We start from the raw sequence: 26,452 nt of genomic DNA on the forward strand, positions 1-26,452 counted from the left end.
CACAGCGCTGTGGAGATGGCCGTGTGGGAGGCTGAGCAGCTGGGTGGGCTCCAGCGGATGGACCTGCTCACACTCCCTGCCCCCAGGGGGGGTGGGCACAGAGCCCCCCCCCACCAGCCTCCTGCACTCCAGCTGTACTGCCACGCCTGTCTGGTCACCTGCCGCTCCCAGGAGGCCTTCGAGAACCACTGCTCATCCCAGGAGCATGCGCAGATGGTGGCCCAGGGCCAGGCCATGGCCTGGGAGTACCGGAGCCCGCCCACCGGGCTCTCCACCTTCGAGCTCTGCCCCAGGTAAAGCCTGTGTTCGGGGCTTGGGGAGGGGGATGACCCACCTTCAGCCAGAACCAGGAGCTCCTTGTGCCCTCGGTGTGACTGGCTGGCACTTCGTCCACCTCAGGTGGGCAAGGGAGGTCTGTGGAGGTGGCTTCTGCTGGCCTTGGCCTGTGGGCACAGTAGTGGACAGGTTGGAGGAGGGCCCGCCCCCGCCCCACCCCCGCCTGGAATCTACTCCTGCTCCCCGACACAGGCCTCTTTTAGGCTGAGGGGTCTCACCCCGGGGGCCTGCTGACCTCCCCCAGGCCCGACCTCTGTGAGTATGGGGACATCTGCACCAAGGCACATTCGGAGCAGGAGCTGCAGGAGTGGGAGCGGCGGGTGCAGACGGCAGAGCTGCGGGAGCAGGCGGCCTGGCAGGAGGGGCTGGTGTCCTACCGAGAGCGGCTGCTGGCCGAGTACCAGCGCAGCAGCAGGGAGGTCCTGGTGGTGAGTGGGGCCTCGCGAGTGGGCCAGGGTGGGCAGGGCCAGGGCCACCCTGCTGATGGCCTGGCTTCCCTGTGCAGTTGGCTGAGACTGTTGATGGTGTGTCCGTCACCTGCCACCAGCCCCTGGTGCATCAGGCCCAGGAGAGGAAAATTCAGCACAGCTGGACGTTCGTGATCCACTCCGAGGTGAGGGGTCCGCATAGCCCTGAGTTGGCTGGGGTCTGGAGCCACTGCCCTGCACCGTGTCCCCTGTGTGTGTGAGGAGTCTCTGTGCCTGGGGTCGTGGGGTTATTTTGTCGAGTGTCTGGCAGAGAGCAAGGGTCTGGGCCGGTTACCACCATGACTCTGCGCATCCCATGCTGCCTTCCCTTGCTCTGCATGCACAGGGCCCTCCTGGGCAGGTTCTGTGACCCCCATGCAGGGGACACTGCGGTTCCGAGAGGCTGATCCTGCTGGGATCACAGCAGGAAGCGCAGCGCTGGGAGGGGCCTGTGTCAGCCTGGACCTTGGTGGGTGGGAGGGCCTCTCGCGCCACCTCACCATCCATTTTCTCCCAGGAGCCCTTGCAACATGTGGCCCTGCTCAAGCAGGAGCCGGGAGCAGACTTCTCGCTGGAGGCCCCCTGCCTCCCGCCGGGCCGGGTGTATGCACAGGGGGAGCGCTTCCGGGTGTCCGGCTGCCCAACCGAGTTCCGGGTGGCCGTGCGTGTGCAGAGCACCTCCTTTGGCACCTTCGAGCAGTGGGTGGTCTTCGACTTTGGCCGCAGGCCAGCCCTGCTGCAGAAGCTGGAGTTGCAGCTGGGTCAGGAGCACCACCCAGGGGTGACACTAGCCCCCGGCCACCATGAGGAGCTGGAGCGCTGGCACACTGGCAACCGCCACGTGGTCCCTGGTGTGGAGCGCACGGCAGAGCAGGCAGCCCTGATAGCCAAGTACAAGGTGCCGGCGCTGGCCCTGGAGTTCCGCCGCGGCGGCCCGGCCCCGGGTCCCCTGTCCTGTGCCAACTACCGGCAGAGGATGCACCAGTTCCTCTATGAGGAGGAAGCTACGCAGCAGCAGCTGGTGGCCAAGTACGTGGGGCAGCGTGTGTGGGCGGTGCCAGGATGCCGGCTGCAAAGAGGTGGCCTTGGTCAGCTGACCCACATCCTCCCCACTAGGCTGAACCTCCGGGGCCCTGTGTCCCTGAAAACCTCACTGCAGACGCCAGCCCTGGGCATGCTCTTCCCGCCGCCGGGAGCTCTCTACGCCGAGGTCCCCATCCCCGCCTCCCTGACACCAGACACAGACCAGGGCTTTCTGCTGGGCCGGGCGGTCAGCACGGCGCTCGTCGCCCCTGTGCCCTCACCTGGCCACACGGTGTTCGAGGTGCGGCTGGAGACCCGGGCCAGCCTGGAGCAGGCGCGGTGGCTGCTGCTCCCCGCCCACTGCTGTGCGGCCCTGGGCTTGCAGCCTGAGGCCAGCCCCCTGCTGGAGGTGCAGTTCCAGGTTGACCTGCTGACCTTCCGCCTCTGGCATGAGGCAGTGGACGCACTGCCCGAGGAGCGCCTGGTGGTACCCTACCTGCCAGCCTGCGCCCTGCCCCGCCTGCGTCCCAGTCCGCCTGCGTTGCATGGCAACCACAAACAGAAGTTGGCGGTGGAGTTCATCGCAAGCAGCAGCCCTGAGGGCACGCGGCCCGTGGCCCCGCTGCTTATCTATGGCCCTTTTGGCACAGGCAAGACCTACACACTGGCCATGGCCTCCCTGGAGGTCATCCGACAGCCCCACACCAAGGTGCTCATCTGCACACACACCAACAGGTGAGCCCAGAGCTGCTGCTGTCTGGGCTGGGTGAGTACTGCTGAGGTGGTGTGACCCCAAGAGAAAAGGAGGACCCCGGGCCTAGGGCTCTGGCTGGTTCCCAGGTTCATTGGAGGCCTGAGAGGCTAGAACAGATGTACCCAGGCTGTCCGGGCACTGGTGGCGTGGAGCCTGTGCGGGGCTGCCCAGTGCATCCATGGAGTGAGTCCCAGTCGCTTCCATCTTTGGGATTCTCCCTGATAGACGGTCAGTCCTGGGCTGAAAGGGACAGGGGACGTCTATGCTTCAGGCACAGTCCCAATGTCCTGGGGTTGGGGTCTGCTGTCGGGGTGTGGGGCTGTGGGTGCCTCTGCAGAGGCCCTAGATGCGGGGGAGGGGGGGAAGGGCGGGCGGGGTGTGGGTAGGACGAGGCAGGGCCCACCAGCACTTTCTGGGGCAAGGTTCCACTGTCGCTTTTAAGGGACATGCAGATGTAAGCTCCGTCGGGCAGGCCACAGGTCAGTCTGCCTCATGTGAGCCCCTGGCATCCTGCAGGGCCAGGCGCACGGTAGGCACTTTAGCAGACAGCTGTTGAGGCCCCTTGTGCCCTTCTCCCCCTCAGCGCGGCCGACATCTACATCCAGGAGCATTTCCACAGCTATGTGAGCAGCGGCCACCCCGAGGCCACACCACTACGGGTGATGTATACGGACCGCCCGCCGAGCCAGACGGACGCAGCCACGTTACAGTACTGCTGCCTGACGGAGGACCGCCGGGCCTTCCGCCCGCCCACACGCGCTGAGCTGGAGCAGCACCGCATTGTGGTGGCCACCACCTCGCAGGCCCGCGAGCTCAGAGTGCCTGCTGGCTTCTTCTCGCACATCCTCATCGACGAGGCCGCCCAGATGCTGGAGTGTGAGGCGCTCACCCCACTGCGCTACGCCCTGCCAGGCACCCGCGTGGTGCTGGCCGGGGACCACATGCAGGTCACACCCCGGCTCTTCAGCGTGGCCAGGGCACAGGCGGCCGGCCACACGCTGCTGTACCGTCTGTTTCAGCTCTACCAGCAGCAGACACACGAGGTTGCCCAGCGCAGCCGCATCATCTTCCATGAGAACTATCGTTCCACGGAGGCCATCATCACCTTCGTCTCGCGACACTTCTACCTGGCCAAGGGCACGCCCATCCACGCCCGCGGCAAGGTCCCGCGCCACCCCCGGCACTACCCGCTCATGTTCTGCCACGTGGCGGGCAACCCCGAGCGTGACTTGTCCCTGACATCCTGGCTCAACACCGCCGAGGTCCTCCAGGTTGCTGAGCAGGTGCAGGAGTTCTACAGCGCCTGGCCCCACTGCTGGGGCAGCCGCGAGCAGAGGCACATCTGTGTGGTGTCCCACGGCGCCCAGGTAAGCCCAGTCGTGGGGCAGCTCCACCCACTGCCCACAGGACGTGGCCTCCCATTGTGGTCTTCACAGCCTCAGTTTCCCCTTCTGTAGAGGGGCTGAGGAATCATCTCCCCGTGCTTGGCACCACGTGCTGGGCGTGGTCGTTGGGGGCCCTCCTTGCGCTCCTCTGGGTCTGCTGATGTGGTCGTGTGTCTCCAGGTGAGTGTGCTGAGGCAGGAGCTGAGGCGGAGGGACCTGGGCCAGGTGTCTGTGGGCAGCTTTGAGATCCTGCCAGGTGGGTGGTCAGGGGTAAGGGTGAGGTGGGTTGAGGCGGGGCTGCTCCCCCAGCCTGGCCTGACCGTGCCCCGCCCACAGGCCGGGAGTTCCGGGTGGTGGTGCTGAGCACAGTCCACAGCCGCCAGAGCCTGCAGAGCCCGGGAGCGCCGGCCCTGGAGTTCTTCACGGACGCCCGCGTGCTCAACACCATCATGACCCGCGCCCAGTCCCAGGTGGTGGCGGTGGGCGATGCCGTGGCCCTCTGCTCCTTCGGGGCCTGCAGCAAGCTCTGGAAGAGCTTCATCCGCCAGTGTGTGGAGCATCGCAGCGTCTACCCCGAGGGCTTGTCGCTGGAGCACATTGAGCAGGCCGTTGTCCAGAGGCAGCGCTGGGCCCACTGCCTGCAGCCCGCAGCCCTGCCGGCAGAGGGGCCTGTGGCAGTGGTGGCTGAGGACACGGTCCCAGTGGAGGGGGCAGCAGGGGCCCCGGCCACAGAGCACGCGGCTATGGCCAAGGCCAAAGAGGGTGGATCCCTGGCCAGCACCTCAGTGGTTGGGGACGTGGCCGCAAAGAATGCAGAGGCTGGGGACATAGCTTCAGGGTCTGCGTCCAGGGGGTGCCCAGCAGGTGCGGATGGAGTGCCACCAGGGAACCCGGCCGACATGGTGGCAGGGCCGGCGGCCACAGAGAGCGAGGACCCCGAGGACCTCGAGTCTGACTTTTGGCCCTCCGACGGGGAGCTTGGCGCCGACGACTCCATCCTGCAGGAGCTGCTGGACGAGAGCCGGAACGTGACGGTGACGGTGCGGGAGGACGGGCTGCTGGACACCGTGGCCAGGCCTGCGTCCCCACAGCAGTCCCGGCAGTATGTGAACCTGCCGCCTGACGCACTGCGGAAGCTGCTGCGCTCGGAGCCCCAGCTGCACCACAGATGTGCCTTCGTGCAGGAGACCTTCGAGCGGGCGACGGCCGTGCCGCTGGACGACACGGGGCCCGGCCCCATCCAGCTCAGGGGCCGCTTGCACTGCGGGATGGCCTTCAGCGGGGACGAGGTGCTGGTCAAGGTCCTCGGCGGCGAAAGGGGCCTGTCGGGGCGGCCGCAGGGCCGCGTGCTGGGCGTGCTGAAGAGGCGGCGCAGCGATCTGGTGTTTGTGTGCCGCATGGATGAGTGGGACTCGCGCATCATGACCCCCATCGACGGCTCTGTGACCAAGATCTTTGTGGCCGACCTGAAGGACCCACTGCAGGTGCCCATCCACCGCTTCCTGCAGGGCCGCGTGCAGAGGGTGGGGTACGAACGGCTCACGGCCCAGGCCAGGCGCCACCGGCTCTTCTGGGTGCGCATTGTGGTCTGGCGGGAGCGCTTCTACTACCCGCTGGGCATAGTGCTGGAGGTGCTGCCCGAGGTTGCCACCTGGGAGCAGGGCCTCCGAATTCTGGACCTGGAGTACGGCCTCAGGGAGCCCTCGCCAGACCCGGCTGTGGTCTCCAAGGTGCTGCAGAAATACTCCGCAGAGCTCGGCCGGGCGCCAGGTTGCCGGGACGACTGCCGCAGCTTCCTGACCTTCACCGTGGACCCCCAGGGTGCCCGCAGCCTGGACGACGCCCTCAGTGTGCGGGACTTGGGCTCCAGGTACGAAGTGGCTGTGCACATTGCCGACGTGGCCAGCTTCATGCCCAGGGATGGGGCACTGGATGTGGAGGCCCGAAGACGGGGCACTGCATTCTATGCCCCCAACCGGGAGCCGACACCCATGCTGCCTGCTGGCCTCTGCCAGGACGTGCTCAGCCTCCTCCCAGGCAAGGACCGCTTCGCCATCTCTCTTTTCCTCACCTTCGAGAAGGGCAGTGACCAGCTCAAGAGCCTGCGCTTCGCACCCTCTGTGATCCGCTCCGATCGCCAGCTATCCTACGAGGAAGCTGAGCAGGTGATCAGGGGGCAGCTGGGGGCCGCCCTGGAGCTGCCCGCCCGCCTGGACTCCGTGGACGCCTGCATTCTGGCTGCGTGCCACTTCGCCCAGGTGCTGCGCCGACGCCGTTTGCAGGCGGCCTGGCACTACGAGCAGCCTGATGAGGACAGCGCGCTGGGCTTCCGTGCGGCCCACGCCATGGTCAAAGAGTACATGATCCAGTTCAACAGCCTGGTGGCCGAGTTCCTGGTGGGCAGTGAGCGCACCCGGACGGCCACACCATTGCGATGGCAGCCCACGCCCAGCGGCCACCAGCTTGAAGCCGTCAGCGAGAAGCACGGAGAGCTGGTGCCTTTATCGCTTCACCTGAGACACCACCTGCGGGGGCGCGGCACCCCCCTTAAGCAGCTCCACCTGCTGGCTTCCCTCTGGAGGCACATCCAGCTTGCTGCCCACGCCCAGGACTTCGGCCTGCTGGCCGACCTCATCACCACGGACGACATGCACCCCTCGCTGGCTGCCGCGGGTCTGGACTTCCGCAAGGCCCTGGGCCGCTCTGTCTTCGGCCGCTCCAGCCAGGGTGAGCGGCAACCGGCCAGTCACTACTCGCTGCAGGTGGACTGGTACACCTGGGCCACCTCGCCCATCCGCAGGTACCTGGACGTGGTGCTGCAGCGGCAGATTCTGCTGGCACTGGGCCAGGGGGGCTCTGCCTACTCTGCCAGAGACATCAACGGGCTCTGCCAAGACTTCAGCCGCCAGCACGCACGTGCCCAGAGCTACCAGCGTCGGGCCTGCAGCCTGCACCTGGCCACGCGGCTCAAGGCCCAGCCGCGCCAGAAGCTGGGCTTCGTGGTGGATGTGGAATTGGGTGCTCGCTGCTTTAAGCTGCTCTTCCCGGTCAACCGGGAGACCCTGCCTGACCCCTGCCCTATTTACTACCGCTCCCTGCAGCTGGCTAAGCACCCGCACCACCTGGTGAGCCAGCTGGGCCTGCGGCTTGAATGGCGACGCCGTGTCTACTCGGTGATGCCGAATGGGCCATGTCCCCCACTGCCCGGCGCCCTGCTGGACCTGCACACCTGGCCCGTGGACACTGCCCTGTGGCAGCAGTTGCTGGAGCTGGTGGAGGAGCAGCGGTGGCCAGAGGTGGCTGCCCGTGTGCAGGAGCAGGGCAGTGCCAAGCCGCCGCAGCGGGAGCTGGGGCAGGTGTCACGCAGCCGCTGTGGCCACTTTGTGGAGGTGGCCCGGGAGCTGGTTAGTGGGGACACGCTGAAGGTGCAGCTCAGCGCCACGCTGCATCGGGGAATCCTGGTTCCAGCCCTGCAGCTGTGGCTCGTGGCCCCAGGCCTCAGCCTGTGCCTGGAGCACGTGGAGCGAGCCGGTGACTGCTTCTCGGGCCGTGTGCCGCAGGCCGGGCGGGACCGCTGCCGCAGCGTGGAGGACTACTGCCTCATGTGGGAGCCGTTTTGCTCCCTGGAGTCGGCCACCAGCGCCGTGGCCGAGAGCGACACCATCACGCTGCAGCAAGTGCGCATCGCCTGGGACGCGGAGCGGACGGAGCAGGGGCAGCTCCAGGGCAGCTTCTGCCTGGAGGCTGCCTTCCTCCGGGAACACAGCATCGACATCAGTTTTGGCCACTGCTACCTCTGCATCCGGCTTGAGGGGCTTCGGGCTGTGCCCGATGCCAGGATGCCGGACCCTGAAGCCAGCCCTGGCCAGCCGCCCCCCGGGCCCAGCAGCCTGGGCCCCACCCTGAGCATCGACCCGGACACCTACACCTGGGTGGCCCACGGGCTGACGGAGGACTGGGACCCAAATCCAGAGGGCCGTGCCGACCGGCAAGAGGCTGACAAGCAGGTGCACTTCTTCATCCACCACATGGCCATGGAGAAGGTTCCAGAAGAGGTGCTGCGGCCCGGCGCCCCATTCACCATTGAGGTGCTACCAAAGCAGCTACCTGACCTGTGAGTGGCTTCCCCAGGGCCAGAGGCCAGGGATAGGCCAGTGGGTGGGAGGGTGAAGCCTCCTTGGACTCCCTCTTCTGGGCGGGGTGGCCTGTGGGGCAGGGCCCCCTCCCTGGGAGAGTCCAGTTGAAGTTCCAGTGTCGGTCTCCCCCCACATGCCCCAGCCGCAAGGAAGAAGCCGTGCGTGGGCTGAAGGGCGCGTCCCAGCTGGTCATCAACATCGCCCTGGGCCACCCCATCCCCCCGCCCCGCCACCTTCCCCGGCACTCTCCCCGACACCTTCCTGGACACCTTCCTGGCCAGCAGCCCCTTCGCAGAGGTAGGTGGGGACCCTCCAGCTTTCCTGCCCCTTCTTCCTGCCCCGGCCCGCCCTGCACCAGAGCTCAGTGAACCTGGCTCCTTCCTCAGGAATCCCCAGCAGGTTTTTGGAGCGACAGACCTTTGACATCCCCGGAGGCCGCCACAAGCTGAACCCCAGCCAGAACAAGGCCATCAGAGAGGCCCTGAAGAAGCAATTCACCGTCATTCAGGGCCCACCAGGTGGGACCTGCACTGGGGCCAAGGTGCCTGGGCAGGCCGGTGGCGGCGTGGCTCACCTGCTCTCTGCCCACAGGCACAGGGAAGACGATGGTGGGCTTCCACATCGTGTTCTGGTTTTACAAGTTAAATGAGGAGCCAGTGCCGGCCTGTGGCACTCCCTGCCGGGAGAAGCAGCTGGGGCCCCCCTGCATCTTGTACTGTGGCCCCTCCAACAAGTCGGTGGACGTCGTGGCAGGTGCACTGGGTCAGCCATGGGGGCTGTGCTGGGGACGGCGGGCCCAGGGGACAGCCGCTCACGCCCAGACGGCCCCCAGGAATGCTCCTGAGCAGAAGGGCAGAGCTGAGGCCCCTCCGTGTGTACAGCGAGCAGGCGGAGGCCACCGAGTTCCCAGTGCCGGGCGTGAGCAGCCGGGGCCCGCCCAGGAAGACCCCTCGGGAGGGGAGGCCCAACCAGAGCCTCAGGTGCCGCCTCTCAGTGTCTGTCTAGCTGTCTGTCTGTCTGTCTGTCTCTGGGTGGAGGGGAGAGGCCCAAGCTGTCTGAGGGTCCTGCCTTGGGCTGTGGGCAACACGGGGCTTCACGGGGTTCCCCCGCCAGGGCCATCACGCTGCACCACCGGATCCGGCAGTCCTCCAACCCCTACGCGCCCTCCATCAAGGACTTTGACACCCGGCTGCGGAGAGGGGAAGTGCTCCCCGAGGAGGACCTCGCCAGGTAAGCGGCGGAGCCGTGGCGCGGCCTCCTGGTGTGGGGGACCCTGGGTGACCCGACGGCGTCGCTCCGCAGGTATAAGAAGATCCTGGGGAGGGCGAGGAAGTTCGAGCTGGACCGCCACAGCGTCATCCTCTGCACGTGCTCGTGTGCGGCCTCGCCCAGCCTCAAGAACCTGAACGTCCGGCAGATCTTGGTCGATGAGGCGGGCATGGCCACGGAGCCCGAGACCCTCATCCCCCTGGTGAACTTCTCCCACACTGAGAAGGTGGGGGGCCTCACACCGGGATGCAGGGAGCGCACGGAGGGCAGGCTGAGGTGGGGCAGCAGCGGGCGCACTGGGTGCCTCTGGGTCTGGGGGTCAGATCCACACCTGCCCTCCAGGTGGTTCTCCTTGGGGACCACAAGCAGCTGCGGCCTGTGGTCAAGAATGAGCAGCTGCAAAGCCTGGGGCTGGACCGGTCTCTCTTTGAGAGGTACTACAGGGATGCCCACATGCTGGACACGCAGTACCGCATGGTGAGCCGCCCCACGCCTGTGCCCCCGACCACTCCCACCTCCTGCATGCACCCTGGCCTTCTCCTGGGACCCAGGGAGGGCGGATGGCAGCCTGTCCCTGGCTCATGTTCTTCCGGCAGCACGAGGGCATCTGCAGCTTCCCTTCCATGGAGTTCTACCAGAAGAAGCTGAAGACCTGGCCGGGCCTGTGGCGGCCGCCCAGCGTCCTGGGCCATGCTGACAAGGAGAGCTGCCCTGTCATCTTTGGCCACGTGCAGGGCCACGAGCAGAGCCTGCTGGTGTCCACAGATGAAGGGAACGAGAACTCCAAGGCCAACCTGGAGGAGGTGGCGGAGGTGGTGAGTGTCAGGTGGTGCCCCTTGGCCAGGAGGGCTTCCTGGAGGAGGAGGCAGAGGAGCTGAGGAAACAGGCGAGGCCCGGGTGCCAGGGCGGGAGGCACCAGGGCCTGTTCCACTAGCACCCCCTCGGTCCTTCAGGTTCGCATCGCCAAACAGCTGACCCTGGACAGGACAGTGGACCCCAAGGACATTGCCATCCTCACGCCCTACAACGCGCAGGCCGCAGAGATCAGCAAGGGCCTCGTGCGTCAGGGTGTCACCGGAGTGGCAGTGTGCTCCATCACCAAGAGCCAGGGTGAGGCTGGAGGCCGGTCTGGGCAGGGCTCCTGGGCCTTCGGGTCAGGAAGGTGGGCCTCACTGTGGCCCTGGTCCCCAGGGAGTGAGTGGCGCTATGTGCTGGTGAGCACCGTCCGTTCCTGCCCGGAGAGCGACCTGGACCAACGGCCAACGAAGAGCTGGCTGAAGAGGTTCCTGGGCTTCGTTGTAGACCCCAACCAAGTGAATGTGGCCATCACCCGGGCCCAGGAGGGGCTCTGCCTCATCGGTGAGAGCTGCCGGGGCAGGCCTGGGTGTGGCTGGGCATGGCTGCTGTGGGGATGGGGCCAGCACTGACTCCTCCGTCTTGCAGGAGACCACCTCCTGCTTCGATGCTGCCCTCTGTGGCGCAGACTCCTGGACTTCTGTGAGGCCCAGCGGAGCCTGGTGCCCGCTGGCCAGGTGCGGGTCCGGAGGAGGCCAGCCGTGCCGGTCTGAAGGGCCGCCTCAGCCATCCACTGCCCTCAAGCTGCCAGGACGGCCAGGACAAGGCCAAGCCCCGCCCTGCAGGCTGCCTTGGCCCCGCTCCGCCGGATCCCACGTGCCTTCGTCAGCAGTCGTCGCCGGCTCGGCCTGGCACCCTGCCCCTGGCTGGCAGGTTTCGGAGGCCCGCCGTGGTGTGCACATTAGCCATCTCTGGAGCCTGGCTTTGTCCCCGGGGGCAGCACGGACTTGAGAAGAAAGAGGAGGTCAGTACTCATCCTCCCGGTTGGCCTGCTTTTACTGCCGCCGTGGTGACCGGAGCATCTCGGGTGGGGCCACTGGCAAGGTTTGGGGTCTGGAAGGAAATCCCAGCTCTTTGGTCTTTGGATGCCATCTCAGCCACACTGGTGCCAGCCATGGAGCTCAGCTTTATTTTCTATTTTTAAATCAACCCAAACTCAGGGCAGAGGGGCTTCCCTGGAAGCCAGGGCCTTTCTCTGCACCCACAGCGCCCCCTGAAGCCACCTCACCTTGACCTCCCCCGCCACAGCAGCGCTCCCAAGGGCTGTGGGCGGGGCTGCCATCATGCCCCCCCCCATGCTTCCGCCCCCACTCCGCGGGTGGGCCAGGTCGGACAGCCTGCCCACCTGGTGTGTCAGGAGGCATTGTGTTCTGCCTTCTCTGGAAGCCTCCGGCCCCCCGCCGAGTCCGCCCTGAGGCAGCTCTGACCTGGGTTTCGGGGTGGTGTTCCCCACGGGCTGGGGCTGCAAAGCGTTGTGTGTCCGAGGAGGGCAGCCCCCGTGTCCTTGCTGCGGGACCATGGGATGGGTCTGTTTCCTCAAGTTTTCTACAAATCAAATCTCTACATTCCAATTTTGTATCTTTTCTTGGACTATTATATGATTGAACATTAACTTCGTTATAAAGGCCACTCTGCTTTCTCACCCCTGGGTGTTTTGAGGCCTGTCTGGGGGCACAGAGGGTAGCCCTTCCTCTTACTTAGGTTGCAAAGGGGCTGTGAGGCTGTCAAGCCATTGTGGCAGGTGCCGGGTGGGGAGCACGGGGAGCACGGAGGTCGCCGCCGGCGGAGGGTCCTCTGCCAGCGCCGAGGAAGCGGAACGGGCGGGCGAGCCCCCGGGAGCTGTGTTCAGGTGTGCCAGCCTCTGAACGCTGATCTTAGGCCCACAGTCTAGGTCCAAAGTCCCCAAGGCTGCCAGCGGGCCCGGTGCCACCCAGGACCTTGGGCACTGCATGGCCCCTGGGGATTGACCTGGGCTCCTCATTGAGCCCCCAGGCCTCCCACCCCCACCCCGTAGAGCAGCTGTGGGAAAAGGAAGGCGTGGCCGGGGCCCTGGCAGTGGATGGGTCGGGAGGTCACAGAGAGGCAGGCGTGGCAGACTGGTGTACCATGTGTCCACTGTGAGGCCCAGGTGAGTCGATGGGCCCTGCCTGGAAGGGGCCTCTCCATGGCAGCCTTCTCCAAGCACTGAGAAACTTGGCCGCATCTTGTGAAAAACGCTTAAGGAGGTATGAACAGGTGTCTGAGGCAGGGAGTTAAGACCTCACCAACCTGGAGTCAGGGAGGGCTTCCCAGAGGAAGAGGCATTGAAACCCCAAGTGTGCTGTAGGAATCAGGGGGCCGGGGTGGGGGGTGGGGGCGGGGCGAGGCAGCTACGGGGTAGAGGTGAGGCTGGAGGCGGGTCGGGCACAGACCAGCATCCTGGCCTCAAGGGCTGTACTTAGGAGGTGCAGCAGAGCTGCTTTCAGAGTGGGACCTGTGGCCTCTGGGCAGCTGCCTTTCTGGGTGAGGGCGCAAGCCAGGCCTCCAGCAGGAGACACAGAATGAGCTGCGTACCCCCATGCACCTCCCTTGGTGAACCCCACTCCAGCCAGGCCCTCTGTTGGACTGGTATGACTCAGCACAAACCCCAGTCCCTGGTCCCTGGCCTGCTCTTACCCGTTCCCTCTGTTTCCGAGGAGCATGAGGCCTGGGCCCTGGGACCCCGGCAGGACATGCAGGAGCGCGCCCCACAGCACACGAGGCCAGAGCGCAGGGCACGCAGAGGGACAGGCCTGGGAGAGGAGCCCCCCCCGGGCTAAATCCCCACCTGTAAGAGCACCCTGTCCACGCTGGGGGGCGGTGCTGGGGCTTCTCCGGCAGAGTTGGGGACCCCCTTCACCAAGCCACTTCTCGGCCAGTGGGAGAGGGGCTGTTTCCCATCATCCCTGACCACACGATTCTCCAGTGACCACGTGGTGACCATCCTCCTCAGCCATGGCCAGGGACATAGGGCTGTCCCTCCTGGAGCTGGTGTCCAAGCCGCAGGAGCAGGTGGACACTGACGTCCACATTACCTTTGTCAGAGTGAGCGTGCGCACGGGGAGGGGCACTGCTGGGTGCCCGGGGTCACAGGACCACTGCAGGGCCAGGGCAGACTATCAAGGCAACATCAAGGGGGTGGTCACCCACAGGGGGCTGGACAGCAGGAGTTGGTGGGGAGGGCCAATGGGCTGGAGAGAGTACCACCTCCCAAGAGTACTTATGCTGGCCTGTGTGCTGGGGATGCCCCCTGCCAGGCGCCCTTTCCTGGGACCCTCACCCACCTCAGGATGGGGTGCCGATGAACTTCAGCTTCATTTGGGGGAAAGATAAGACTTTTATTGTCATTTAAAAAATAAAATGTCCTTTTGGCCTCAATCTTGATCCTGATAAAGCTGGGGTGAGAGTGATGGGCCATGGCTGCCCCTGTGGGGTCTGGGCAGGACCTGGGGGCTTGTCCCCCTGGGGAACCTGGCCTAGGAGGGAGGAAAGGTGGCCAGAGCCTGTGCTGAGGTCACATGGCTGGTTATTGTGACGGGGGGGGGGGGGGGGAGATGGAGCTGGCGTGGCCGAGCCCCTGGGGCAGCTGTCATGCTGGAGGTGGCATCCAGGTGCCAGGGCTGGTGCTTCTTGCTCTGGGGCCAGCTGTCCTGGAAGGTCCAGCCTGGGGCCCCCGCCCCCCCGAAAAGGGAGCAGGAGCTGCGGGGCCTGGGGCTCGTGGGAGTGCTTGGGCCAAGTCAGGAGAAATACCCATGTGGCTGCCGCTGCCCTCAGGACGGAAGTAGGTTTGCTTCTTTCATTGCGTGTGTGCGTTTATACTCCTCTTTATTAGTGGATAAATATTAGAAAACCATCTCTCGGAAGCTGCAGTCAGGGGCGGCCCGGCTTGCCCAGCCGACGGGGGGGCGGCCCTTCGGGGGGCCCCGGCCTGGTCTGCAGTGTGAGGCTGTCCCGCCAGGGCTCATAGACCAGCGTGTAGCTCTCTGCCCTCTTGACGGTGAACTTGTAGACACGGTTGGGCAGCAGGTTGTGGACGTCGAAGGTGCAGGCGGCCACGGGGATGATGCCGCGCTGCAAGTACTCCTGCTGTGTCCGTGGGTCCAGCAGCTTGAAGCGCAGTTCGAACTGTTCCGGCATCGCTGGCTGGATGGTGACGAACCAGCGCAGGGTGACCCAGTCCTGGTGGGCCACCGACTCCTTGCGGTCGAACATGACGGGCATCTTGGTGCTGAGCATGAGCCGGATGTGCGGGATCTTGGTGGCGCCAACATCAGACACCAGGCGGTGCTTGATATGCAGACGCCCTGGCACCATCATGGCCAGGAAGTTGTCCATGACGGCCGACAGGTCTGCCAGCCGCTGCTCCACAAGTGCCCAGCCCGCCAGGAAGGGCCGAGGGTCAGGCGACTCGAGCAGGGCATCCAGCTGGGCACGGCCGTGGTCCAGCTGCTCCAGCAGGTCTCCGAGCAGCAGGAGCTGGATCTTGGTCTGCGCGGTGCCCACCTTCTTCATGCGCTGGAACTTCCAGGGGTCGATGAGCTGGAACATGGTGCTGGGAAGCACCAGCGGGTTCTGGTCACCCAGGGCCAGGTGCTTGGGGAGGATCTCGATGTGGTAGGAGCACTTCCTTAGCAGCTCCATGCGAGCGTGATGGCGCTTCAGCAGGTGGGGGCTCAGGTCGCAGGTCAGGAACTCCCGCAGCGCGTTGCGGCGTGCTGTGTAGGTCCTCCAGGCCTCCGGCTCCAGCAGCTGCTGGTCCTCAGCCTCCTCCACCTCCTCCTGGTCCAGGAAGGACTGGGGACTGTCCAGCTTCATCTTGTCCAGGCCCAGGCCTGTCACCTGGAAACTCATTGTCTGGAGGGAGGGGTGGAGGGTGGGCCGTGAGCGGGAGCAGTCAGACAGGCCTCTGCTGCCCACCGGGCTCACTTGGGGCTGTTTGTGTGTGTGGGTGATTTCAGGCCCATTAACCCCCACACTGGGCCCTCTATCCTTCCTGGGGGGAGGACCTTGTGGGGAGCACCTTTCTCTAGAAGAGGCTGCCTGGAGGGCCAGGTGGGCAGGCTGCAGAGTCATTAAAAGTAGACATTTAGAGCCTTAGCTGGTTTGGCTCAATAGACAAAGCATCGGTCAGCCTATGGACTGAAGGGTCCTGGGTTCAATTCCAGTCAAGGGCACATGGTCAGGTGGTGGACTCAATCCCCAGTAGAGGGTGTGCAGGAGGCAGCCAATCAGTGATTCTCATCATTGATGGTTTTATCTCTCTTCCTCTTTGAAATCAATAAAAAAAATATATATATATATATTTTTAAAAAGTAGGCATTGATGCCGAAACCGGTTTGGCTCAGTGGATAGAGCATCGGCCTGCGAACTGAAGGGTCCCAGGTTCGATTCCGGTCAAGGGCATGTACCTGGGTTGCGGGCACATCCCCACTGGGGGGTGTGCGGGAGTCAGCTGATCGATGTTTCTCTCTCATCGATGTTTCTGGCTATCTCTCTCCCTTTCTCTCTGTAAAAAATCAATAAAATATATTAAAAAAAAAAAAGTAGGCATTGAGGGGCAAACATTACGGATGATTGGTTGTGAGGACGCAGGGCAGGGCTAAGACCTGGGCTGGGCTCTGGGGCCAGAATGACTTGAGCAGAAACCTCAGCCACTGACCAGCTGTGCGGCCTGGCAAAGGTTTCGGGACCTGTTTGAAATGGGTGACAGTGCTCCTCGGGGCACGGAGACTCAGTGAGGTCCTGTCTGAGCAGCACCGAACTCCCCTTGGGACACCATTGCCTGGCAGACCCTCCACCCCTCACCGCTGGTGCACAGCAGAGGGCCAGGCTCACCCCAGGACAGTCCAGTTGGGGACCAGGGCCAGCTGGGAGGCCGGCCCAGCTGAGGAATAGCCGGCTAGCTCCCAGTTCCCGAGCCCTGTGTCCCGGGCCTCCAGGGCCTTAAAGAGCCACGACTCCCTAGGAAAGGCCCAGAGGCTGAGGTCCTGTCACTCCCTCCTACAGGTGGACTCTCACTCCAGGTGCAAAGCTAGCCATGGACCCCACAGCCTGAAGCTCCTTTGGGGCCACGACCCCCCTCCCCCACCAGGTTTCCAGCTCTGGGTGTCAGTGCGCCCCACAGCTGGATGCAGCCACAGTGAGGCAGACCACTCCTGCAAGCTGGGGCTCCTTGGAGAAGGAGCCAACATTCCCGGCTGCTGTCCCAGGTCCCAGCCACCCCCAGGGTCCCGGCCTGCACCTGGGAAGGCTCGGGTTGTCCCACAACCCAAGGGTTGGGTGAGTTACAGGGAGGCCCAATAGATCCAGTGACTTGCCCAAGAAACCACCAAGTGGCAGGGTAAGGCTGGGGCAGGCTGCCTCCTCCCCAAAGGTCCTTGCCCTTCCTGGGGCAGAGGAGCCACAAGAGGCCTGGACACAACAGAGGGGCTGTGGGGGTGAGGTGCCAGCCGAGCCCAGGATCCCAGGACTTATGGCCTAAGTCCTGCTCTGGCCTCTGGAGGGAACTCTTGCCCCTGCATCTGGCTGCGGGTCAAGTCTCCCAGACGGAAAACCACAGGTGGGTTGGTGTAAACTCCCAGGAGGGGCCGCTTGGAGTCCTGGCCTCCTCGACTCCGACTCCGCCCGTTCCCGCTCCCCGAAGCCACCCCCCCAACCCGCCCGCCCACCTTCCAGAGACCTACCCCCACCTCCGCGCCTCCCCACGTCCCCTGCATGCCCCACCCCAGGCCCTCCCCCAGCCCCGCGCGCCCACTTGCCCTGCCTCCCGGAGCTCGGTGCGGCTGACTGTGCGCAGCGCGGGGGCGTCCAGTTTCGCACCCGTGGCAACCAGCGGTTGCCATGGGAATCGTGAGTCTTTGTGACGCCCTCGGCGCCCGGGAGTGGGGGCGGGGTGGGCGGAACCCAGGCTTAGAGGGGAGACCCGTTCCCTGGGTTCCCAGACTTGTCTGCTGCGGGAGGACGGTCCCAGGACCCCGACCCAAGGAACCGCTGGCCTCTCCCTGGCTCCGCCCGGCCGGCTCGGAGGAACTGTCCATGGGCTTTGCTCTCTCCGCTGGGACCCACCGGGAGCCGCCGCGGAGTGCGGGAGCCAGGCCGCAGTCGGTGCCTTCAGGCTGGCGGTCCCTGAGTCAACCGCCCGGCACAGGGCTCCCTGAGCGGGGCTTCTGGTGGGACCTGCAGCCTGCGGGTGGTTTTGAGGGGGGCTCCTGCTGCCTCCCTGGCTGAGCGCCTCTCAGGGAACCCCTCATTGGAGCTGCCCAGAGTCGGGGCCATGGGCACTGGCAGGTGGGCAGTACTGGTCTCCCTGGTGAAGGTGCTGCCCGCTTCCTCTCCCACGCTGGGGCCCCATCCAGGTCTGGACAAATGGGGTCGCCACAGCTCCCGGCGCCCCTCAGAGGTATTCCCAGCCTCACCTTCAGGGGCCAGCTGGGCTCAGGGCCTCTGGGACCCCTCAGCCAGCCGGGCTGTCCCACCCGGAGTGGTAGGTCTGACTCCCCAAGACACCCCTTGCCCCCCTTGGGGAGGCTGAAGAGGTAGGGACACCCCAAGCCATGCTTGTCTGCTCCTCCTGGGAGGTCAGTGGTGGGGCCCCCTTCCAAGATAGAATGTCTGCCTGAGTGCCCTCCCAGTCTGTTCTGTGCCAGAGCCTGCCCACTGCACCCCTCCCCGCTGGAGGAGTCCCCCTGGCTAGCTGCCCATCAGCCCTTCTCAGGCCCAGGCCTGGGGGGCACCAGAGGTGGAGCCCGAGGAGGGTGTGTTGGGGCCTGGCCTGCCCTCCTTGTCTGCCCTGGGCCCTGACTCACTATGGGAGCTGCTGTTATTCCGGGATCCGAGGGGCTGAGTGGTTTGGAAAGGGGGTGCCGTCTGAAGATTGAGGGAGAAAGAGGGGCGCACAGCAGCCCTGCCCCTGGCAGCTTTGGCTCCGCCCCTTCTGTTCTGTGTCTTGTTCCTAAGCTAATTTTTTACAATTAAATGTTGAATTTGAGATCATTGTAAATCACACCCAGTTGTAAGATGTAACAGAGGCACCATGAACCCACTGCCCATTTCCTGCAGAAGCTGTGTCAGACCAAGCAGGGTGGTCCCACAGGGACCCGGCCTGCCCCGCGCCCTGGCGGCCTCTCTCTGTGGAGCCCTGCAGGCCGTGTGCAGCCTGGCTGGTCCTTCTCTGTGAGTGCCGCTCCAAGGCATCTGTGCTCTCTCTCGCCCGACTCTGCGGTCACCGGGCCGTGCTGCCCTTGGCAGAGCGACCCTGGGCCCTGAGGTGGGGAGCCTGGCGGTCTCGAGGTCACAGCCCTGGGGAGGGGAGTGCACCCGAGCGCGGACACCCCCATCGTGTGTCCTCCACACACATGAGCCCGTTGGGTGGTGGCTCCTCAGCCTGCACGCCGGAGGCCCCTGCTCCCCACGTCACTGGGAGCTCAGCGTTCTTACAGATGGGAGATCAAGGCACAGGGAGGTCGGCACCTTGCCCACGGCTAGTGAGTCTGAGCAGGATTGGCACCCGTCATCTGACCACATCCAGAGTTGTGGAGGCCTCCGCGCTCATGCCCACCACCCACCCCACCCAGCACGGCCGCTCCTTAGGGCGACGGTGGAGCCAGAGGGCCAGCCTGGTGGAGGGCCCGTGGCGGGCTGCGGCGGCCAGCGGTACTCCTGGCAGAGCCTGGGCCGACGAGGAGGAGCCTCTCGCCCTCGTCACTGGGGGAGACTGAGAAGGGCCATCGTTCTGCACGAGCTGGGAGGGGTGCCCACTTCCCAGCACAGGTTCCTGCTAGAAAAATACCTCTGCTCTGATCTTGAGGAGGATGGACAGGATCTGTTTTCCTTGCCGGTAGGAGGAAGACCTCAGCCCGTCATGGGGGTCTCTGGGCTTTTTGGGGGGCTAACAGGAGGCCTGGGACCAGGCGTGGGAGCTAGTCCGGAGGACCAAGGCGGGCCCTCCCTGCCTGCCCTGCGCCCGGAGGAATGTGCTGTCCCAGAGGCCCTGCAGCTCTGGAGGCGGCGAGTCTTAGGAGGACGTGTCCGGGTTCTGAGTGCTGACCCGAGCATGGTCAGCACGAGTGGGGACCTGGCCTGAAGAGGCCCTGTGGCTGCAGGCCAGAGGCCTGGCTTCCGAGGAGGGGGAGCCATGTATCTGGACTGAGGGAAATGCACCCACAAATCCCAGGCCTGCACTCAGGGGAGCAGGTGGTGGTGGGACTGCAGGCTCTTCCAGGCTCCCCCCTCCCAAGTATGTGTGTGTAAATGTTTCTTCTCACCCTGACTGGTTTGGCTCAGTGGATAGAGCATCGGCCTGCGGACTGAAGGGTCCCAGGTTCGATTCCGGTCAAGGGCATGTACCTGGGTTGCGGGCACATCCCCAGTAGGGAGTGTGCAGGAGGCAGCTGATCGATGTTTCTCTCTCATCGATGTTTCTAACTCTCTATCCCTCTCCCTTCCTCTCTGTAAAAAATCAATAAAGTATATATTTTTAAAAATATCTCCTTCTCACACCCCCAACAGGATGAGTCTCAGGTGCCCGGAGCTGCCCCTGGGCCCTTGCCCCTTCAGAGCACGGTGTGGCTGCCACACCAGTTTGTGACTGTAGAGCTGCTGCCAGGTGCGTGGCGGGGCCTCCAGGTGCAATGCAGAGAAAAGGGTCGGCTGCCTCTCGGGGGCCAGTTGGACAATCGTCACACCTGTTTATTGGGACCATTCACCACAGAAAGCAAACTTTTGGCCAGTTTTGCTCAATGGGAAGACTGTCGGCCTGCAGACTGAAGGGCCCAGGTTTGATTCCGGTCAAGGGCACGTACCTGGGTTGCGGGCTCAGTCCCCAGTGTGGGGCGGGCAGGAGGCAGCCGATTCATGATTCTCATCAGTGATGTTTCTATCTCTCCTTCTCCCTTCCTCTCTGAAATCAATAAAAATATATTTTAAAAAAGAGAGAGCAAACTTTTGGGTGTACATATAGAGTTCAGGGAGAGGAAGGAGGGTTTGCAGCCATCAGAAGAGAGATGTGGCCTCAATAATGACCCTGGGTGGAGGGAGACACACGTGGAGAGAGAGCAGGCCACCTGGCTGGAGTCCCACCCACCACAGACCCTGCCCACAGCCCCAGACCCCAGCGTCTGACGGACGGCTGGGGCTTGCTTTCCCCACCCAACTCAGAAGCACAGGCCGAGTTTGCTTCATCGAGCAGGAGGGCCTGGCCATGCACCAGACTCATCCCCACCCCCTCCGTGCCACGCCACGGGGTTCATATCCTTCGCAGAGCAGCATCGCTCCATCCTGCCTGGGCCTGGGGGAGGGACAGAAGGGAGGAGGGGCGGGGCTGCCCCACCTGAGGCCACGCCCAGGACCGCACCCCGGCCCCACCCCCAGGCTGGTCTGAACACCAGCCTAGAGGCAGGCAGGGGGCTGTGCAAGCCTGCTCCTGCTTGTGGGGTGTGGGGGCCCGCTGCAGTGACCTGCTACACCACACCTCGCACCAGCCAGGACGAACGCAGCAAGGCTCCGAGGCCCCAGGCTCCGACACTCGCCTTCCCACCAGCTCTTCCAGTTTCTCCTTTTCCGGACATCCCCTTCCCTGCAGGGCCTGGGCGGCGTGGGGACCAGGTTCAGAACACCCTGGAACATGGAGCCCTTCCTCAGGAAGCGGCTGGCCTTCCTGTCCTTCTTCTGGAACAAGATCTGGCCAGCAGGTGCCCAGGACCACAGCATCCCCTGCTTCCCCGACCCGGGTGCCGACCCGGAGCTGGAGCCCCCTGCCACTGTGCTTGGCAGCCCCCCAGCGCCTGGGCAGTTCTTCAGGGCGCTGTGTGACTTCACGGCACGGTATGCGGATGAGCTGAGTGTCAGCCGTGGGGACAGGCTCTATGCCCTCAAGGAGGAGGGCGACTACATCTTTGCCCGTCGGCTCTCGGGCCCGCCCAGTGTGGGGCTTGTGCCCCTCGCCTACGTGGCCAAGGCCACTGCTGAGAGGCTCGCAGACCAACCGTGAGTACCGCCTGCTCTGGGAGTCAGGAAGCAGTGGCTGAGGCTGGGAGGCCATCTGGGAGTCTGGGATCGTTGTGGGGTCACTCATGCACTCAGCAGCGGGCTCCTCCAGGCGCTGAGGCACAGCAGTGAGCACAGAGCCTGGGACACAGACAGCAGTGACGGCCTGGCAGGTGGGGCTGGGCGGCGTGTGTGCCTGCTCCTGGCCGGCCACACTGGGACTCTGTCCGGCTGGCTAGCTGCCCTCTTGCTCTCACACAGGGACTCAGTCCTGGAGGCAGCATCTAGGAGGCTCTCATTCTGCAGGCTGGCTAAGTAGTCACTGCTTGGGGGCAGGGGCGAGGGGCTGGGGTGAGACATCATAGCCTCTGCTTCCTGGAGCTCCCAGTGAGGACCTGAGTGTGCAGAGGCCATCGGTGTCCTCTTGTGCTCTGAGGGTGTGGTAAGGTGGTGACGGGGGGTGGGGGTGGTATATATCAGAGGTGCATTCCCCTGCCCTTCACTCCTGCACATTCACCAGCCCTTCCACCTGCACTGGGCCAGCTATGGGGCAGACATAACCTGGCCTTTGGGATTGCTCCAAGAAAGGGCTGTTTGGGCAGTGGACCCAGGTAGGGGAGCCCAACCATTCCCCCCAGAGCCTGAGCCCCGACGCAGGGCCAGTCCCCAGGCAGGAATATCTGCTTGTTGGCATGACAGCCTGTCACCATGGAAGGAAGAAGAAGGGGGGAGGGCTCTCCAGGCAGGTTCCTCGGGGAGGTCACCTCTCAGCTCAAGCTCCAGGTCCAAGGACAGGTGGTCTCCTGGGGCAGCTGTGTGCCAGCTCTGAACAGGGCCTTGCCATCTGGCAGTGGGCACGGTCCATAGGCCTCAAGCATTCCACCCAAACCCAGGATGTGAGCCTGACCCATCTTTCCGATGAATGCAGTGGTGGCCGTGGCAATCTCAGGTGTCCAAACGGACGGGGCATTGGCTCGCGGACACTCGGGCAGAGTCTCTTCTCTCAGCCAGCATGCATGGAGGTGGCATGCTGGGTAAGAACAGGCTGCTTGCTTTGCTGAGCAGACCTCACCTCGATGTGGGTCCCTCACCCACTGGGCCAGGCCTGAGCCCTGGACATGTCCTTGCCGACCAGCCTAGGGTCTCAGCCTCAGTCAGGCCACTGCCAGCTCCTGGGAGAAGCCTGAGTCACAGGAAGGTGCCTCCTGGCCCCCACCCTACGCCTGGGACCAAGCAGGCACTCCGATGGGGAGTTACCCACGGTCACTCCAGGTGTGGAGGACAAAGCCAGAGCTGCTCCGGAAAAGGCTGGCAGGGCTGTGGGGAGGGGAGGGGTTGCCAAGAGGAAGAGCTAATGACTATTTGCCTGGGCTGGAGATGAAAGGGCTGACCACACTCCCAGGGTCATTAGCCCCAGACACCTGTCCCTGGGCCAGACCGGCTGGGTGGGCTGGGCCCCTCAACGCCCACAGTGAGGCCTCATTGCTTCCAAGCTGCTGAGGGCTCCCCTACAATCTTATTTCGCCCGTGGACCCACACCCCAGGGAGGGACCCGGAGGACATCCCTGCCGCCCAGGTCTCAGCTCCCTCCCCAGGCCTGGGGCTGCAGGGAGGCCAGGCTGGGAGCCTCTGGTTCTCCTTGTCCCCCAGGGCCCTGCTGTCCTGGGGAGGCCTGCTGAGAGCCTTCACACCTGAGATGTTCTCCCCGCCAGCAGGCCAGCAGGCCCAGAGGCAGGGCCTGTGTGGACGGAGCCTGGCCACCTCAGAGCTCCCCAGTCAATGTGTCCCTGAGCTCACGGCCCCACCAGGTATTGTCTCTGGGGACCCATGTAAGGTCCATGGGTCCCCCACCCTTCCCCACCGCCCTGTCTGCTGATTCTATCTCCCAGTGTTTCCCAGACCTCTGCCTCTCCACCCACTCGCACCCACTTCTTCTGCCTCCAATTTTCCCTCCAGCCCAGGCCAGCCCCACGGCCCTGGCCACATTGGTTCCCAGCCCCTCTCCATAGCTCCCCAGGTGGGTGCAGGTTTGCTCTGCCCCCTCCTGCCAGGCCCTGCCCTTGCCCCTGCCTCCAGCAGTACCCACCTGCACATCTATGTTCACCTGGTCCCCTCTCTGGGGGGCACCCCCACCTTGTGCTGACTCGCTCTGAGTCATACTTTGGGCCCCCAGGTGGTCTGAGAGCCAGTACCTCTGCTGTCCCTCAGGGTGGATGAGAGGCTGTGCTTACTGGGCTGTCCCTGGACATAAGTGGTCCCCTTAGGGGGCAGGCCTCCTGCCGCTGGGTTTCCAGGGACCCTAGGTATGGGGAGGCTCCCAGGAGGGAAGCTAACTCAGGAGTGAGGTTCCCCAACCTGGGCCTTGGGGAATAGACACAGGTGATGGGGTGGGCCAGCAGCCTCACCAGGCCTGGTTCTTGGTAGAGTGCTGGCTCAGATGGAGAGTCAGATGAGGAAGCCCCAAGCAGGCCCGCCCCACCCCACTCTCAGGTGTGGGGGTTTCTGGTATCCGGGCCAGGGGCTCGGGCTGGTCTGTGCTGGGCAGGGTTCCTCAGAGGTGGACGCTCAATGCTTTGAGCCTCCCAGGTCTCCCAGCCTCCCCTGACCACCTACCCAGCCAGGCTCAGGCCACCTCCTTGAGGGCCTTCCCAGCTGCTCCAGCATTGAGGCTGCTTCTCCCACCCACCTATGACCTCCTGAGGCATGTGGGCCATGCCCAGCCAGGCGGCACCCCTGGTTCTCCAGGCCACACCTGCAGCCCCGCCCACACACCTGAGCTTCATCAGGGTGCCCTGGTTCCCAGTGGACCTCTTCCCTCTCAGGGCTCAGTTGTCTTGAGTTTGACAGGTTTGGTCTATGGCCAGGCTGTTAGCCTGTGGCCAGGGCTGTGGTCACTTTATGAGCAGGACTAACGGGAATCTGTGGCTAAGGTGAGTGGACAGTCTACATGGCATGGGTCACTGCGGGTGGCTGTCAGCTCCATGCCAGCCCAAGCGGTTTGCCTGTCCAGTCCCTGATGACTCGGGAGGCTGAGCACTGGGGGCCGGGGCTGGGGGCACAGAGTGGGCACCTGGGGCCTCTGGCCAGTGTGGGGCTGGGCGCCTGGGGCTGGGCCTGCCTAGTGACCGATGCACCCACCCTTTGCAGCTGGTACTTCAGTGGCATCAGCCGCACCCAGGCCCAGCAGCTGCTCCTGTCCCCAGCCAACGTGCCCGGCGCCTTCCTCATCCGGCCCAGCGAGAGCAGCCAGGGTGATTATTCGCTGTCAGGTACGAGGGCCCCTCATGCCTCTGTCCCCCTGAGGCACCCTGGGAAGCCGTGCCAAGGTAGAACACTCTTTTTTATTGTTGAAAGTATTACATCTGACTCCTTTTTCCACGATTGACCTCCCCCTGCCACTCCCGCCCCCCAGGACAAGCCCCCACTGCCCCAGTGTCCGTGTCCATTGGTTATGCTCAAATGCATGCATACGTCCTTTGGTTGCTCTCTTATGAGAACACTCTTGACCTCAGAGTCCTCACTTGTGCCCAGCCCCACCTAGGGCCTGACAGCGCCTACTGCGGGTCACTTCATGTTTGTCCACGGCCTCCTCAGGAGCTCACCGCCTTCATTCCCCTGGCGCCGCTCTGCACCCTGTCTGTTCCTCTGCCTGTAGCTACCCACACTCCCCCTCCTCCACAAGGCTCCGGCCGCCTTGGCTCCCCAGAGGGTGGTGGCAGTCTCCTGGTGGTCGTGGTGGAGGGTCTGGACACAGCCTCCATCTCTGCACCTTCCCAGTCCGGGCCCAGGCCAAAGTCCGCCACTACCGCATCTCCACGGCGGCTGACGGCAGCTTCTACCTGCAGAAGGGCCATCTCTTCCCCAGCCTGGGGGAGCTGCTCACCTATTACAAAGCCAACTGGAAGCTGATCCAGAACCCGCTACTGCAGCCCTGCGTGTCCCAGGTGGGCCTGACCCTGCCCTGCTCCTGCCCGGCCTTGCTGGGCCTCGCATATTGCCAGAGGGCCAGCAGGGGATCTGATGAGGCCCAGGAGCCCACACTTGGCGAACCTCCACACTCTGGTGGGGGCTCTGCTCAGGAGTGGGGTCTGCTCTCCGAGAGCCCTGGCCGGGAGTATGCCAGGCTCTGCAGGCAGCAGTGAGGAGGGCAGGGGGGCTGGGGGCGCATGGGGAGGCTCCCGCAGCAGCTCCAGGCCCAGGGCAGAAGCTGTGGGAGGAGATGCTGATCCTGAGGACCTGCCCCAGGAGCCGCCCCTGAGCTGGGGCTGCAGTTCTCCACCACGGGCCCAGCGCGGCCGTTTGCCGAGGGGCTGGGCAGCGCCCTGGTTCCTCTGGCCCCTGAATGATAGCCTGAGGGGCAGTGATGAGTGTTTGTGGACAGTGGTCCTTCTTCAGCAAATGGGGCCCAGCCTCGGGGAGGCCAGCACCTGGCACCCCTTGCTCCACCCAGAGCCAGCATTGAGCACGTGCTGGGGGGAGGCCTGGTCCCTGGAGAAGCTGCGGCTCTGACAGGGCCACACACAGAGCCCGGAATGCCCCTCACCCCCACAGACGCCCCCGGAGCAGGATGAGTGGGAGCGGCCGCGCTCCGAGTTCACCCTTCGGAGGAAGCTGGGCAAAGGCTACTTCGGGGAGGTGTGGGAAGGCCTGTGGCTTGGCTCCGTGCCCGTGGCCGTCAAGGTCATCAAACCAGGTGGGTGAGGCCCTGCCACCCCTGACCCCGGAGCCCGGGGCAGCCACGGGTGATGTGGACGGGCCCTGGAGCTGCACCCTCTCCAGCAGCCAACATGAAACTTGCTGACCTCGCCCAAGAGATCCAGACCCTGAAAAGCCTGCGGCACGCGCGGCTCATCCAGCTGCACGCCGTGTGCTCCACTGGCGAGCCCGTGTACATCGTCACCGAGCTCATGCGCAAGGGCAACCTGCAGGCCTTCCTGGGCAGTGAGTGCACCCCTACTGGCCGCCTGTCTGTGGGCAGCACGACCTTCGGGCCAGGACAGCGACCCCTGCTGCCTTCTGGCACAGGCCTTTGAAAGGCTCCAGGCCTTGTTGGTGGCTGGATTTTCCAAGACCCAGAGGGCTGTGGGGGGCTGGGGCCAACAGTGAGCTCAGGGCCCTTGGCCTGAGCCAGCCTGGGCCTAGTGGAGAGAAAGTCAGGGCATTGAGTTCCAGGCTGGGCAGAGTGCAGGTGGGGAGTGGTCCATCTTTGTCACCGGCCCCTGAACA

General features: G+C 64.5%; 3 protein-coding genes across 5 annotated transcripts in view; 2 read left to right on the forward strand and 1 right to left on the reverse strand.

Moving 5' to 3' along the window:
- HELZ2 (helicase with zinc finger 2) lies at positions 1 to 13,624 on the forward strand. Of its 2 annotated transcripts, none has more exons than XM_081098031.1 (19): positions 1 to 293; positions 581 to 764; positions 842 to 949; positions 1,321 to 1,832; positions 1,920 to 2,561; positions 3,164 to 3,947; positions 4,146 to 4,221; positions 4,302 to 8,079; positions 8,244 to 8,402; positions 8,498 to 8,619; positions 8,693 to 8,854; positions 8,934 to 9,081; positions 9,215 to 9,331; positions 9,404 to 9,596; positions 9,713 to 9,847; positions 9,967 to 10,185; positions 10,324 to 10,480; positions 10,562 to 10,729; positions 10,814 to 13,624. In XM_081098031.1, exons 1-19 carry the CDS (start codon positions 16 to 18, stop codon positions 10,936 to 10,938), a joined length of 8,067 nt encoding a protein of 2,688 aa, XP_080954157.1. In that variant the 5' UTR covers positions 1 to 15; the 3' UTR covers positions 10,939 to 13,624. The 2 variants fall into 2 exon arrangements, with proteins under 2 accessions (XP_080954157.1, XP_080954156.1); XM_081098030.1 differs by having other exon boundaries at positions 8,244 to 8,398; positions 8,488 to 8,619.
- FNDC11 (fibronectin type III domain containing 11) overlaps positions 11,174 to 26,452 on the reverse strand; it is a 17,209-nt gene continuing 1,930 nt past the window's right edge. Inside the window, exons 1-2 of one of the 2 annotated variants that reach the window (XM_081098033.1) lie at positions 16,079 to 16,176; positions 11,174 to 15,097 (exon numbers count right to left, since the gene is read on the reverse strand). In XM_081098033.1, coding sequence (XP_080954159.1) covers positions 14,114 to 15,094 — 981 coding nt within the window. In that variant the 5' untranslated portion in view covers positions 15,095 to 15,097; positions 16,079 to 16,176 and the 3' untranslated portion in view covers positions 11,174 to 14,113. Of the gene's footprint in view, positions 15,098 to 16,078; positions 16,177 to 26,452 lie in introns of those variants that run through there. The other variant, XM_081098032.1, reaches the window with a different exon arrangement.
- SRMS (src-related kinase lacking C-terminal regulatory tyrosine and N-terminal myristylation sites) overlaps positions 20,865 to 26,452 on the forward strand; it is a gene marked incomplete at both ends in the record, with an annotated part of 6,548 nt that continues 960 nt past the window's right edge. The window contains 5 exons of the mRNA XM_081097597.1: positions 20,865 to 21,226; positions 24,374 to 24,495; positions 25,004 to 25,170; positions 25,778 to 25,919; positions 26,009 to 26,167. Of these exons, the coding sequence (XP_080953723.1) occupies positions 20,865 to 21,226; positions 24,374 to 24,495; positions 25,004 to 25,170; positions 25,778 to 25,919; positions 26,009 to 26,167 (952 nt within the window). The remainder of the gene's footprint in view (positions 21,227 to 24,373; positions 24,496 to 25,003; positions 25,171 to 25,777; positions 25,920 to 26,008; positions 26,168 to 26,452) is intronic.

This window comes from Myotis nattereri, assembly GCF_964212035.1.
Source record: "Myotis nattereri genome assembly, chromosome: 8".
NCBI classification, from domain to species: Eukaryota; Metazoa; Chordata; class Mammalia; order Chiroptera; family Vespertilionidae; genus Myotis; species Myotis nattereri.